General features: G+C 45.3%; 2 protein-coding genes across 2 annotated transcripts; both read right to left on the reverse strand.

Moving 5' to 3' along the window:
* Positions 1–2,443: 2,443 nt before the first annotated feature.
* Positions 2,444–6,882, reverse strand: LOC100841950 (probable ubiquitin-conjugating enzyme E2 23). Its single transcript, XM_003570996.1, has 5 exons — positions 5,260–6,882; positions 5,056–5,172; positions 3,735–3,950; positions 3,248–3,320; positions 2,444–3,123 (listed from the first exon to the last, which is right to left on the reverse strand). The coding sequence occupies exons 1-5, from the start codon at positions 6,880–6,882 to the stop codon at positions 2,444–2,446; spliced, it is 2,709 nt and encodes a 902-aa protein (XP_003571044.1).
* A 6,995-nt stretch (positions 6,883–13,877) lies between these two features.
* On the reverse strand, positions 13,878–15,701 carry LOC100828601 (30S ribosomal protein S21, chloroplastic). The gene is made up of 2 exons (XM_003570954.4): positions 15,274–15,701; positions 13,878–14,274 (listed from the first exon to the last, which is right to left on the reverse strand). Exons 1-2 carry the CDS (start codon positions 15,591–15,593, stop codon positions 14,166–14,168), a joined length of 429 nt encoding a protein of 142 aa, XP_003571002.1. The 5' UTR covers positions 15,594–15,701; the 3' UTR covers positions 13,878–14,165.
* Positions 15,702–15,832: the final 131 nt, after the last annotated feature.

Below are 15,832 nucleotides of genomic sequence, written 5' to 3' on the forward strand. Positions count from 1 at the left end.
AAATGAGAATTGAAGAGGGGAAACGAATAATTGCCGGCCGGAATCGGATCGCGTTGCGATGTGGATTAATTTCCTAATGTTGGTTTTGCAAAAAGAACGTTTGGTTGATGGGATTTGAAGCGACTACGGCAGTTCATGGCAGCAGGAGGTGCGTGCGTGTTCTGTAACGCTCTTGATGGAACGGAGGGGGAAGACCACATGTTTTGGGCTGGGCCATGCTCGGGGAAATGGGCCAGGAGGGGTTCCGCTGGGCTGTCCTAGGCAAGGCTTGGGTGGCAAGCTGCTGAGAGCCCATGGCGTGGAAAGCAACGGACCACGTCGCGCAAGGAGATTGAGCGCCGGCTGACGTGGAACTAGAAGATGGGATGAACGATGACATGGATAAGCTGCATCTCAAGCTTGCTAAATTAATTGTACTTAGTGGGTTTAAATTTTATAGAGTTTATAGATATACCAATGACTGACGATGGCTGTGTGCATAGTGGCTTGAAGAGAAATAAAATTCTTCTTCCAACTGACTGCACAGGAGCCCGCCTCGTGGTTGTGTTTCCCCGCCGGCCACAGCTTCTTGGGCGCCGGCTAGTGTTGGGGTTTTGCTTTGCGAGTTGGCTGGGCAGTGGGGCGGTGGTGGGGAAATGGGAACGAACTGGTCCCCATTTAATATGACTCAGACGGGGGCTTCTATGTCGCTTCCAGGTGTGGGGCCAGAATGCGAAAGGGTTTGACCCTTGGCAGACGCGCGGATCGAGTGACGCTCCATTTCTCGGTCTGTGGGATGCAAATCCGACACATATTTGAGGTCGGAATGCGTCTCCACTCTCCACAGACCGAAAAGCGGGTGCTTTGAGGACACATTTTCTTCATTTCCGCTCGAACGGATAGATCCGGCCCATCTAAAACCATTAAGGCCTCGTTCATTTGTGATAATCCTCTCCAGGATTGAGAAGGATTAGAGGTTGGGTCTACGGCCCTAGGCGTGAGGTAGCTCCTACATGTATTATGCCATATAGATTTGGAAAAAGAAACTGATGAACCATGGATTAGCCCTAGATTTCCATACTTAGTCTAGTTTAGCCCTGCTGTGTGAACAATGCTGGATCCGCCAATCATTAGACGGAATTTGATCTAAAATTTCATTGATCACTCCCAATCCCCACCGGCTACCGGGACAGGAAAACCGAACTGGAGGGGACTGGGAGCCTCCACGTCACCCGCTACTATGCCGCGTCGCGCGGTCTGCTGTTTCCTATAGGTGGCCAACGGCCCGGCCCGTTATCTGCTAAACGGGCCTGGCCCGGTGAAGGCCGTGAATATAGGGGCCGTGCCGGGCCGGCCCCTTAACGCGTCCTCCCGGCCCAGGGGCGGCACGAAGCCCGGTCGGGCCGGCCTGGGCCTGTTAAGGCCCTTGGGGCCTAAAGAAAAGCCCTGGGAAACCATGGCCCGATGGGCTTTTCTGCTGGGCCCGCGCCCTTGTCGGCTCCAGTCGGCCACGGCTAAGCCGAAAGGCCAGTCGGCCTGGGCTGGGCCGACTGAGGCGCCAGTTGGCCGGCACCGAAAGTGCCCCCCTCCATTCGGCCTGGGCCAGGTCGACTGGGCCTAATGGCCTGGGCCAGGCCGAGGCCGTATTATTCCTGAAATTTTTGAAATACGCGTTTTATTTTCGAAAATGATTAAAAAAATCGTATTATTTAAAAAAAATTAGCGGCAGTGTGCTTGACGGGTCGACCGCATCATCAATATTATGTTTGCTGCGTTTCCTAATTCCTTATGCCATCTACTCTTCATGTCTCATAGACCTTTTTGGGGTTCAAATTCTAGAGAGTTTCCTCCATTTGTGCTATTTGATTCATAAGATTTTTTTCCCCCAAACGAATTTATTTGCACTATAGGATAATTCGTTGTGAGTTTTTTTTTATATTCTTGCTATGAGCAATCCACTATCCTTACAATCAAGTATAATCCAGATTGTTTCTCTTTTCGGCAATTAATGGAATAGAACATAACATCTCACTCGACTTGTATATACATAGATATGCATACAACACATGTAAAATTCAACATATATATCATGACGTACAAACCAACGTTTTCCGTACTCTTACGTTTCAAAAATCTGTGATTTGGTACGGGACCCTCATAACGTAAGAGTGAAAGGCAACATCAATTGAGCTTGGGTTCATGGCAGAAAAACGTGAATGTTGTATATTGAATATCACCATGTTTACAAGTATAAATCAATTATGATTTAGTATGCAACGATATGAGTACTAACTAGGCTAGGCGAATTTTAACAAAAATTTCACTGGCAGTAAAATGTCAATTACAAATGTAAGATTACATGAACGTTTGTGCTGAACTCTGAAGTTTGAATTGGTGGAGTATGATGATATGACAGAGAGCTTGTGTAGAGGGGTGTTGACTGCTGAGAGAGCTCACGGGGCTCTTAGAGTTGTTGGAACTCGCTGCATCCCTCGGCACCGATCTCCTTGAATGCTGCCGCGAGGCTGGGCACCAAGTTGGCGAGTGCAAGCCTTAACCCTGCAGAGCACGGACGCTCCGCCATGCTCCCGAGAGTGGCAACAACACACGCCCCCAAGTACTCCTTGCACGCCCTCAGCATGAACCTACCCTTGCTGCGGAAGTGATCCCTGACGAACCCCTCAAAGCCTCGGGGCGGCCGGCGCAGCAGTTGGAGCGCGGTCCGGAGGGTGAGCAGGTAGGCATTCTCGTTGTAGGGCAACGCCTTGCGGTGGCCTTCCGGTGTGCCCATCAGGGTTTCGTGCCCGGCCTCGTTGTAGTATGGCTGGTCCGTTAAGACTAGACCCTGGATAGAGACGACGACCTGGAGGAGGCTCGACGTGGTCGGCAGCCAGACCTCGGTGTCCTCGCCGCCACCAAAGGTGTCAAGCAGGCTTAGGCACACTGTGCCGGAGGCGTATAGGTTGGGGTTGAGGCTTAGGCCGAACGAATGGTAGTACACCTGAGGTGGAACGGCTGGGTACGATGGAGGCAATTGCAAGTCAAAGAAGAAGAGCCCGTCATGGTACGGCGTCCCGCTCGCGCCTACTATCGCCACCCGGAGCAGGTCCATACGGTCCTCGTACGCCCGCACATAGATGGTTTCTGCAAATTCAGAGATGGATGCGCGTGCGTGAAAAAGTTTATTCATTTCATCGAGACTTTATATATACGCAAGTTAATTAGATGCGACTGGTTTAGGTGATATATACTACTCCAATGGTAGTACCTGGTATATGGTTCTGTAATATTTGCCATTCCTTGTGCACTCTCTTGGCCCAATTCTTTCCGGAACTACCGCCCTGCATTTCATTGAAAACTAGCATTGGTTAAGGTCCGATCGATCTGTGGTTCATATATATGATGATGCTTTTATGTACATGTATATATAGTGTCTACTCGATTTATGTTAGAATCTTGCTGTCACAATTAAAAGTTCCTACTAGTACGTTCCAACTTTATACTCCAATGGCAGAGCACGTATGCCTCTTAATTGCAATAGATGTAGTACGTGACGACAGGTACCCCTAGTAAAAAGGAGGTAACTGTAATGAGTTTTCTTTTAGTAACTATTTTAAGTCAAATACTCCATATAGTTTCATTAAGGCGTCAAAACAATGTCGTAATCAATCAGTGGGAGAGATGAGCCATACACAATTAATGTTGTGCATCTAACTGAGTAAATCCATATATACACAACTCTGATGGTTACATACCTTGTTCGTGGTGTCAAAATAATGATGATCCGGAGGGCTCTTTATCACATCAAACTGTGCGAAACGGAACAACCCGTCATCGCAGATAGTATCCAGAGCCTTCTTCCCCTCCTCGGCGGAATCTTGGCCGCCAACATTGTCTCCCGCATCATTTCTTGTCGCAGCAGCCGTGATGGCCTCTGTTGCAGCGTCGGCTAAGTTCGGTGGATCATTGTCCTAACAATGGATTAATCCACAATAATTAAGTATTAAGTATATATAAGCGAGGTAATACAAAATTAATATTAAGTACTACATCTGGTCCATAATAAGTGTTATATTACTAAATCCAAGACACTTATTATGGATCGAAGAGTAGTTAAGTTGATCCTTGTTTTCCCATAATCCCATTGTTTTCCAAAAGAGCATATAGGTGCAGATTATCTCTAGCGAGTTAAGGATTTATCTTTTCAGTTTTTGGTTATACACTTGTAGAGTGGAGAGACACTGGCTGAGTTGACCTATTTCCTTTTGATTGTTTGTGGGCCTTCAGGCATGTAGCTGCTATGCAACATAACTCTCTTTTTCTTTAAATGATGATACCCCTTGCATGTTTAGGCGTATTCTAGAAAGAAAGAAAAAAAATCACACAGCAGTTAATTTGAAAAGGATCCAATCAATTATGAAAATATTTAATCAATTAGAAACACTTAAATTATTTTCTGTCTTTACTACTACCATTAAAGGTACAAGCTGTGGCGGATTAAAAAAATCTCAACCGTCTAACTGGCTAAATCTAAAGTCTCACGGAGTTTCAGTGATATATGATTTACATCATGTTTCAACTCCAATGCTAGTGGTACACCCGATCGTCCAATTGAAACTCATTTATTTACAAGTCAATCCGATTAGTTTTACATGGCGACTAATATAGAAAGCTTTTAATCTATTATGAGAACTCTCAATTAATTACAAACCAATACCCATTTTAAATTACTCAATCATTTGGCTAATTTATATCTCCAATGTTTAATATATCTTTGATATCACTTAATTTAATGTTGGTGGTGATGCTACGTCCTCCCACACATTCAAAAATTAAGGCACCCAATTCTAATCTAATCAAACCGATCCTAAAAAATACCTAGTTACATGATGCCCCGCACGTTGTTGTGTGAATTTTTAGTAAACATACATGAGTGCAATTGAGAGGCAACGAAAGAGTATACAAACAGTAAAATGGTATATTTGATCTCTGACATCAACAAATTAAGTTAAAATGATATCTAAGAATGGTATAAAATGTTCATCGGTTGGCTCGATATAAGAAGAGACTGCTTACCGCGTTGGTAGCAACCGGTTCTTCAGGTGCATCGATGCCGTCGTCCTCCACCCAATCGCCCATTGCGACCCAGGCGTCGCTCTGTTTGTGGACCACACTGATCTCATGGTGTAACACCTGAAATATCACCAATCAACGACAGTATACCGAACCATGAATGAAAGTGGTAAAAGACAATTAAGATGCAAAACCAGATCAACGTACCGTTGACATGCTACCGTCGCCCCACCTGACTCGGACGGCGTGGCCATCGTCGACAAGGTCAACAACACGCCCGACCCATGAAAGGTCCTCCGCGGAGACCGGTGGCTCTACTCGTGAACTTCCGTCGTCGGTTGATCCTGACGGAAGAAGCCGTCGAACGACGACATCTCCATAGTAAGCCGGGCGGTCAGGGCCGGTTTCGAGATCGTACGCGCTCACGGTGACATCTTCGGGGCAAGCAGACGCAGCCTTGAACCATGAGACACGCACGGTCTGGTCCTTGTAATCCATGCTTCTAACGACGCCGACACGTCCCGTCGATTCAGCGCCATCCACATGAGGAGCTGAAGAATTGTCGATGACGTGCTGCCCCGGGAAGAACTCGTGCCCGTTCTCGCACTCCACGACGGACGCCGACGGCGTGCCACGCTGCAGCGTGCCGTCCTGCCACAGCACGTCGACGGAGGTACGGGTGCTCGCGACGATCATGGGCAGCTCCGGCTCCGGCTCCGGGTACGACCTCGGCCTCCTGATGGTTTCACGGCGCCGCGTCCGTCGACGGCTGTGCCGTCGTCCATTGCAGAAAACCTTGCAGCTGAGCTGCTTCCCTAGGTAGTACAACCTCTTCGTCTTTGCTCGTAGAGGCACCACATCCACATGATGAGCGAGAGCCGATGGTTCACTATCCTGTTGCTCGTCTGGACATGTGCCGTGTGTTTGCGGCGCCTCCTGCAGGTGACGGCGGTGAGCAAAACAAGGGGATGATGCAGCAGGGCCATGATCCGAAGAAGCAGCTGGAGCACGCAAGTAGCAGCGGTCGGCTACGCCCCAGCTGCAGTCCAGTGCGGCGCATAACAAGGTCAGGTCGTCTGGGTTCTGCATGTAGGCAGCCGGAGGAGCGGATGCCTGGACGAGGAAGCCGGCGCCGTGCATCTTGGACGCGATCCAGGAGACGAGAACGCCCGAAACGTCCACCTTGGCCACCAGGCCAACTTCACGGCCGGGCTTCCAGCAACCGCGGAGCCACCTGGAGGCCTTGAAGACGGCACGGGGGTCGCCGATCACGAGCTGGCCAGGGTGGAAGGCGACGTTCATCATAGGGCGGTAATGGACATGCGTCGCCGCCAGTATATTCAGCGTCTCGGGCTTCGCGTCGGCGACCCTGCACACGGACCCGTCTTGTTCGAACAACACGTCGACGTCCACGGACGCCTCGACGACCCGACCGAGCCATGGCCCGGACACCACAAAGTCGCCAATGTTTAGCCTCCTGACACGCCGCAGATCACGCGGGGACACGCCCCTGACGACCTCCGTCAGCTCGCCGCGGCCGTCGAGCTTGACTAGGTCGACCACGGTGGTGACCCCGGTGACGACGCCCATTTGGCCGCCCAAGTCCGACGTCGAGCCGACCGCCATGCCAGGGTAAAGGTGGCTCCTGTCCACGACCTTGATTTCACGGGCTGTCTTGGTCACAATGGAGCCGTCGAATCGGAGGAGTGGAAACGTGCCGACGGGGAGAGGTTCGGTGTCCGGGTAAATCAGGCCCCGGTTTCCCAGCCCTTTGCCAAAACTCACGAGGTCCAGCAAGCAAATATTGGAAGATGCGTTGCTGACGTCCATGATTTCGCCTCTTTGGGAGATCGATTAATTTGTTGAGGAAGCTCGATTGCACGCTGAAACCGCTGCCCACGCCGAGGGCACGTACCTAATTGGCCGGTAATTTATATGTTGTCCCAAATCGAGCACGATACAACTCAACCGTTGTACTCTTCGTACACGGACGATCAGGTTTATTTACCGTTGTACTATTCGTACATGGTTCGGTCTGAAGCTGCTTCGAATTTTTTTGTTCTTGTCCGAGTCTCTCGATGGGTTCCTCTTTCGGAGAAAAAAAGTACTCGTATTATGTTTCGCTCTAGCGCGAATACGCGATCGGACGCTATTTGTATTAGAACTTTGGACGGCGTGTTGCCGTAGATTAGAAATCACACAAGCAAAAGAGAAACGGAAAAAGATGAGGAGCATATCTTGACCCCTGCTGTAATCGAGGACTCTCGACTCTCGAGGAACATCGTATAAAAATCGCACGTTTATGTCATATGCGTGAAGCAGCTCTCTATGTTTTTCGTTTTTTTCAAACCGTGGTGGTAGTATTCAATCCATTAATTAAATAGAAGAGAAACAGTAACAAATGTCCTGTGTGCCATCACGGAACGTGATCACACCGTGAGGGCAAAACTGGTGGAAGAAGGTCGGTGTCAAGTTTGCACTTAGATGTCGTCATCATCACACATGCTTGACTTAGCGACTCCGATTTCACCACAGACGGTCAACAACAGGTTCCTGCCTCGGCAGACGTGTAAACTCGTGTCAGCTCATGACAAACAGTCGTCCACCCACGTCAAGCCGAGATTGTGTCTAATAGCACGACAGATTCTTGACCCCACGATTTGATGATGCCTCGTGATTCAGAATGTAAACGGATCGGATAATACTCTTTTCATAACATTTACCATATTGTTTTGCTTGATTAGGAGCGGAGCGGATAATGACTGGATTCGGATTCAAATGCTGAACGCCTCCCGCGCCAACCTGCTTTTTGCGTCCAAAAGTTTGTTCTTTCAAATAAAAGCCTGAACTACATACGTGCCGTTCGTAAACCTCTACGGAGGATTGAAATTTCAGAGTCTAAGTTAGCATTTTCTCTACACTATGAGCTACTCTCACATTTACTTCCTCCGATCTTAAATTCTTGTCTCAAATTTGTCCAGATATGGACGTATATATTCTTAAAAGATGTTTAGATACATGTAATATCTCGACAACAATTTAGGATCGGAGGGAGTACTTACTATGAGACTAAACACTGCTGAATGAGAATGAGATTTTAAGCTCGCCTCGTCACAAGAAATCTACCTTCTCCTGACATGAGTGGACTAGTGTCAGCTCAGCTCAGTATATAAAAAAGAGAGTAAATTTCACAAAAACAAAATTTTCGGAGCATTCTTCTCTCGAACCCACATTTTTTGCTAATTTGTTTAAAAAATCACAGTTTTACAGCCAGTCTGCACCAATGAGTCCAAAGTAACGAGTTAAGGACATTTGACATTTTTTTCTTTTAGCTGGGCCCCACATGTAAGATGCGACTAACTCGACCCGTTAGCCCGTTATGCCCCCCTATCAGACCCCCCCCCCCTTTGAAAAAACACGGGTCAACCTCAAGGGCATAACGGGTCGGGTCGGGTTAGTCCGACGTGTCGTCTTACACGTGGGATCCAGCTGTAAGAAAAACTTTCAAACAGACTGAACTTGTTACTTTCGGGGCTTTGGTGTAGAAATATGGTTAGTAAAAAATGAGGCTCCTTGGGAAGAATGCCCAAAAAACCATGATTTTGTGAAATTTACTTAAAAAATCTCATCACAGTGGGTGATTGCCAGCTAACTGCGGGGTCTATTCTCACTTTTTCATCCTAGGTCTCCGTATATACCTCGGCTGGTACCCTCAGCTTGATACTTCTTGGTACCGGAAAATATAAACGTAGTGCATGCTGTAGGCAGCTTATTGAAAAAATATTACTACTCGAATACAGCTAATAACATGGGTTTTTTTAGCGGATCTACGAGTGTAGATATTTTTTTTGAGAATTTCCCTTTTTTAGGGGAAGGACGTCGCCACTTTATTAATCGAGTACTCTTAATAATCAGACAAGCATAGTTTTTTTTTCTTATTTTTTGAGAAACAACAAGCATAGCTTTTTTTTAGGGAAACAAGAATGCGAAACAACTCTCTAGCGCTCGTCCGCGCGGTGCGGATGAAAAGCCGACCGCGCGCGTGCTCCTTTCCCTTTTCTCTTTCCGCGTAGTTTCTTTTTCTGTCCTGGCCTCCCGTTTTCAATTAGCCAAAATATCTCCCTCCCAGCCTCCCAGGCGGTCTCTCTCCCCCTTTCCCTTTTCCCTTTTTTTTTCAATTTTTTCATATCGGCCTCCTTCCTCCTCGTCTCCTCGCCTCCGCCGCTCTCTTCTCCGGAGGTCGTCCAAATCCTCGACGTTGTGGACGGAAGCTTCCTTCCTCCATCCGCATGGGTGGGGGCCGGTGTTGGGGATTTTTTCCGGTTGACTCGGCATCGTTGGGTGGCTGCTGACTCCGTGATTCCAAAAGCGGCGTGAATCCTCGTCGTCGCCACGTCGGGGGCTTCTAGGCTCCTGAATTCGCGGAGCTTCTCCTCGCCGGATTTTCTAGACCCGGTCATACCACGATAGCTGGTGTCGTGGTACCGTCCTCCCTCCCATGCTGCAGCGTGAGATCCTAGCTATCGGTGATGCAAGACCTCGGCGTCAGGCTTCCCAGTGGAATGTGAGATTGCCCACGGCTGCCCCGTTGCCAGGCCTCTGAGCAGCGGCTCTTCCCTTCCTCCAAAAACCCAGGATCCATGGGTGCCGTTTGCCTGCAGGTTGAAACGGTGTGTGCTCTCCCCTATTTAATTTCTTCCTTCCCTTTTTTAGAGGACTTCCAATACTATTCACTTCACGCATTAGGTTCAGTTGATCTGATTTTTTTGTGAATCAACCTTAAAGATTATGAGTAATTTTTCAATTTTGGCTGGATTGGAGGCACACGACTGTTTGTTCATGGATCTGGATACTCTTCGTTCAATCAGCCGGCTCTGGACATAGAAAGGGTTAATATGCATCCATTTACTGTTATGTTTTATTAATGCTGATGAGTGATGACAAACATCTCTTAGTGCTGATTATAAAGGGTTTAGAATTTGTATTTTAGTTCATCAGTACGTGGTTCCCCTGTGGTAGTGTTGCAGTTTCGGATTTTAATTTGCTACTGGGAGAAGCAAGCCTGTAAGCAGAGCAAGAGGTAACAAAATGGAGTACATACAGGAAGAGAAGATCTAAAAACATATTTGGGGTGAATAATTTTGTTAATAAAAATAGGAGTAGTGTTGCATGGCACTTGATTTCTGAATTTTGTGAGAAATGTCTCATCTATGTGGGTAAATGTTGCTATATGTATAGAAGTTGTTATATTCAGTTCAGGTGTTGCCTCCTGCACATCTTCACTCTTTGTCCTGGTTAGTGACCATGTGGAAACAAATTCTCCGGTGTTTGGGAATAAAATCAGCATGCATCCTTGTGCAAAGTTCCTACCATCAGCATTCTCCTTCAAGGCAATTCCTACCATGGCGTTCAAAAGTTCATTATGTCAGTGTACCATAGAAGAACCAGAAAATGGTATGCCATGACCCATATTTTTTGTGATCAATTCTCGTTTTTCAGCCAGTTGCGATTTCTTTACATGTTCATCATCTAAAATTTTGGTTAGGGATTTTTACCTTTCCCATTTTTAAAATAAAATAAAAAATCATCAGCACCACATGTCTGCATGTAATTGTGTCTTATGATTAGTTTTTAGCATTCTAATTCTTGAGCTTTTTAACAATCTAATGATGAGATTTTTGACGAACACATCATGTGTTTTCAATTTTCAAAAATCCTCGAGACATGCTTTACAATATTTTTTCGAAGCTCACGATGAGCTTTTAACGACATCATCATGAGCTTTTAACGATGTCATCATGAGCTTCCAATTTTTCCAAAAACCATTGAACTTTTTAACTTTCTCATTATGAGATTTTAGCATTCTAATGATGAGCTTTTAAAGAACGCATCATGTGCTTTTAATTTTTTCCAAATATCCTTGAGACGTGCTTTCAATTATTTTTCTAAGTTCATTTTTCTTTTCCATTCTACATGAGTTTTTAATGATATCATCATGAGATTTTAACAATCCCATCATGCACTTTGCGATTTTCAAACATCATTGACATGTGCTTTAATTTTTTTCTAAGGCCATTTTTTCCTCGTGTAATCTACATGAGCTTTTAACGATCTTTCTGATGAGCTTTCTAACGTCTAACGATGATATTCTTAATGATCCCCATGATGAGATTTTTAGTGATCCCATCATCTACTATGATTTCTTCGGAAATCCTGGAGCTTTTAGCGATGTTAACTATGCACTTTTAGCATCCAAACAATCATATTTTAAGGACCCCATGTGAGATTTTTAATGACGCATCATGTCTTTTTAATTTTAAAAAATCCATGAGACGTGTTTTCAATTATTTTTCTAAGTTCATCATGAGCTTTTAACGATCACATCATGAGCTCTCGACAATCGCATCATCAGCTTTTAACGATCGCATCAGGAGCTTTTAACGATCTCATTATGACCTTGAGCTTTTTAACGACCGCATCATGAGATTTTAACGATCGCATCATAGCTTTTAATGGTTTCATCATGAGCTTTTAACGATCTCAACATGAGCTTTAAAGGTTCTCATCATGCACATTTAATTTTTCCAAAAGTCGTTGAGCCTTTTAACTTCCTAATGATGAGCGTTTTGAAGACCGCATGAAGAGCTTTTAATATTCTAATGATGAGCTTTTTTGATGATCCCATGATGAGTTTTTTAACGAACAAGTCTTGTACATTTCCTTTTTTTCGAAAACCCTTGAGCTTTTGAAGATCTTATTATGAGCGTTTTAGCATTCTAACGATGAGCTTTAAGGATCATATGATGAGATTTTTAATGAAAGCATCATGCGCTTTTAATTTTAAAAAATACTTGAGACATGTTTTCAAAAAAATTTCCTAAGTTCACGATGAGCTTTTAACAGTCTCATCCTGAGCTTTAGATGGTCGCGTCATGAAGCTTTGACGATCTCATCAATAACTTTTAACGATCCCATCATAACTTTTAACAACTCAGCATGAGCTTTTAACAATCCCACCATGAACTTTCAAGGTTCTCATCATGAGCATTTTATTTTTCCAAAATCCATTGGGCCTTTTAACTTTATAATGATGAGCCTTTTAAAGATCCCGTGATGAGATTTTAATATTCTGATAGTTTTTTTTTATGATCCCATTATTAGTTTTTTAACGTATAAGTCTTGTACATTTCAAAAAAAAAATCAAAACGATCTTTTAACCATCTTATAATGAGCTTTTTAGCATTCTAACGATGAGCTTTTAACGAACGCATCATGTGCTTTTAATTTTCGAAAATCCTTGAGACATGCTTTAAATTATTTTTCTAAGTTCATGATGAGCTTGAAACGATCTCATCATGAGCTTTTAACGATTGCATCACGAGTTTTTCACGATCTAGCCCGTGGTTCAGCAGCCGCACTTTTTCGTAGCCCAACGTGGGCCGCTGCCAAAAGAGGAACTGAGGAACGAGCACGGGACAGAAGAGGCTACTCGAGGGACAACGAGCGCCAGTACGGACAACTACACCTTGTCAGAATCGTCCGGCAAAAACTAGGCTAAGCTCCGCCAATTAGCTCCACCCGATTGAAAGTGTCTAGCAAATGTGATTGAAAGTGCTATTCCCCACCCGTTTTACTCCCTAAAACCCACTCTCCCAAAAAGGGAAAAATGAAAGTCCAACGGACATGTTTTTTCCGCACGTAGAAGACGAAAAATGGGGAGAGAGGAAAGGAACCCACCAGGCAACATTTTCACGTACATATTGTAAGATTAGAAAAGGGAAAGGGCAAAAATCCCAAGGACGGGCTGGGCTCTCAGGTTGACTCTGCACCGTCCAAGATATAGAAAAAAAAAGGGAAAAGAGAAAATGCCTGAAGATGACTTGTAGTCGTTGGGCTCTGGATCGAGGCCCAGCACGAGGATAAAACAGAGCGCAAGCACGGGACCAGGCCTAGCGCTGGACGGAAACGAAAAACTGGAACTGAGGAAACGACGCGGGACGAGTGCGGGAACTGCCTGATCGGGACGAGCAGGAACGAGCGCGTGGACCACCCGGATCCTGGTCGGAAATCGTCCGCCGAAATTGGATCTGGCGGAGCTCCGCCAATTAGCATAGCCGCTTATAAACAGGCGGACTGGAAGTTTCTCTGTTTTTCTAGACTATGAATGGAAGTTTTTTTTTTCTGTGGAACCCTGGAATAGGGGATGATGATGGATCAAATTGGGCCTGCAGTACAAAAGCTGCTTCTTGTAAATCTGAAAGTTTTTTTTTAATGCATGGAGGTAATTAACGCATGCTGTAACATTTGGATCCGCGGGATTTCATGCAATACATCTGCGGAATAGAGTCCTTTTTTGCTATACTGGCTCCAAGTTCCTCCTGTACTCTTTGTCTGCTCCAACTTTTTTTTTCTCAAAAAAGTTTAGAACTTCTGGGCGTCTTGAAACAAAATGAGTGCATGAGTTCTCAAGAGTAAAAAGCAGTATGCAGTTTGCAATCTATAATTATAAATATGCAAACTTACGTAATAATACATGATTGTGTGCATGAACTGATCCAGAGGCGGGGCTTCCTTTTCGAGAGAGAAAAATGCAGTCTGCATCTATAATATGCAAACACCTACACAGTGCTCACTTTCAAATCGAAGGGTTCTAGATGTTCACCAACTTGAAACTAGTAAGGGTTTGTTTGGTTTTAGCACAATATTTTGGTTATGGTTTTGCTTGGTCAAGATTTGGCCCATGTTAACAATAAAAATGAACTAGAGTTGGCCATAGATGATTGGCTTACGAAAATTTCGACAAATATCCAAACAAGATCTAAAAATTTGGTCATTGCCAAAAATATTGGTAGGGTTATATTTGATCATCATCCAAACACACCCTAAATGTTTAACATTCACAGATATGGCAGGAGCTTGGAAATGAAGTAAAACATGGTACCCCAGTAATGAAAGGCATAGCATTAGCTAAGGAGATTTAGTACATTTGAATAATACAATTGAAGTGGAAAGAGAGGCTGATAACTCATATAGTTTGTGCCTTGCAGGCAAAAGAAGAACTCGAATTGCCTCCCAACTGTGCATCTAAGTGGTTATGAACTCCCTTGTTCCATTCACAGAAGACCGTTAACCTCCCAGTTGTCGTTGTCCTCATCCCGGCGGGTTCTCACAGCCTCTGAGTCTCCCTCGTCTTCCGGGAACCTACGATCATCCATCATACGCCTACAGAAATTTTGACATGCACAGTTTATAAGCGGATCAATAAAAAAGGAAGTTTAAAACTACATGTCACCCATAAAAATAATGTCTGAAAGTTGAAGATTGTAGTATTTTAACGCAGATCAGTCGACCTGGTTTTTCATCCATGGCAAGCCTTTGGTTCCTAAGGATTATAGTACAACAGTAACGAAACTATTCTGATGGCCAATGCAATCCTAATGCAACTGCTCTCTGTGTCTCTCCCTGCGCAAGTTTCCATCAGCAATGAACAAACCCAAATCCGCCTGGCATCAGAAACACTGTCTAACTGAACCCAAAACTTCTTTTTCATTGTCAACACTCGACAGAAATAGAGGTCCGCAATATGAAATCCTGGGCTTCCTGCCGTCTTGCCTGCTAAGGGCTCCTTTGATTCAAAGGAATTTCATAGGAAATTTGAAGGGTTTTATTCCTAAGGAATTTTTACTTTATAACTCGTTTGATTTACAGGATTTGAAACCACGGGAATAATTCCTATGGACTAGTTTGCATGCAATTCCAAAGAAAAATTTCCATGAGGTCCAATCTCATGGAAAATTTCCTTTGTCTCTCTGACAACAATGAGTATCACATAATCTTTTAAGCAAATCATACATTTTTTCTGTGATGCAATCAAACAACTTCTACTACACATTCCTGTATTTTGAATTTCCATAGGATTCAACATGCCATGACATTCAAATCCTATGTTTTTCCTACTCCTGCGATTTTGAAATCCCGCAAATCAAAGAGGCCCTAAATTTTCGTGGCACGGCTACTTATATGTTTGTAACACTATAAAATGAAAACATGGCTAAATTCTGCATGTTGCACAACATATTACATTTGTGTGTTCTGCTTCTACTACACCCAAAAATGGCTCATGGTCCCTTCAACCGAGGCTCATGAGAGTAAGCCCACAGGTCCAATCTTCCTATAGCATGGATGAAGAGAAAGGCAGCGTCAAATATGGCGAGGTTTTACCTGCGGCGGTTGCGGCGGCCGGCCTCACGGGCCTTGCGGATCTTCTCGTCCTTCTTGTTCTCGTGCCTCCGGCGGCGCTTGATCTCCTGCAGCAGCCCGGCCTTCATCACCTCCCGCCGGAACCGCCGGAAGATGGAGTCCTCCCCCTCGTTCTCGTCCACCAGGATCTGCACGTTGTAGCCCTTGGTGGCCAGCACGGCCGTCGGCGCCCGGCGGGGGGCCACGTGGGCCACGGAAGGCGGGGAGCTCTTCCCTGAGAACGGGGCCAGGGGAAGCTGGAGCATGGCGCTCAGCAGGGAGGTGCCCGTAGGAGCGGCCATGGCTGTGGCCTTCGATTAGTCGGCTCTGCTGGGTGCTCCGTGCTCTTCGGTTTGCAGGTTTTGAGTGTCGGATGAGGCTGGGGAAGGAGGGAGGGAGAGGCTTGGCTTATCCTCTTATTTATTTTGCGAGTTTTGGAGGGAAGTGCCATTTTTCTTCCTTGGACAAGTCTTTTTCCATTATACTGAATTCTGTTCTAATTTGATTTTCTTTTCCTCTTTTTTTTACTTTGGATAATTAG

The sequence above is a fragment of the Brachypodium distachyon genome, chromosome 3 (assembly GCF_000005505.3).
Source record: "Brachypodium distachyon strain Bd21 chromosome 3, Brachypodium_distachyon_v3.0, whole genome shotgun sequence".
Lineage (NCBI taxonomy): Eukaryota > Viridiplantae > Streptophyta > Magnoliopsida > Poales > Poaceae > Brachypodium > Brachypodium distachyon.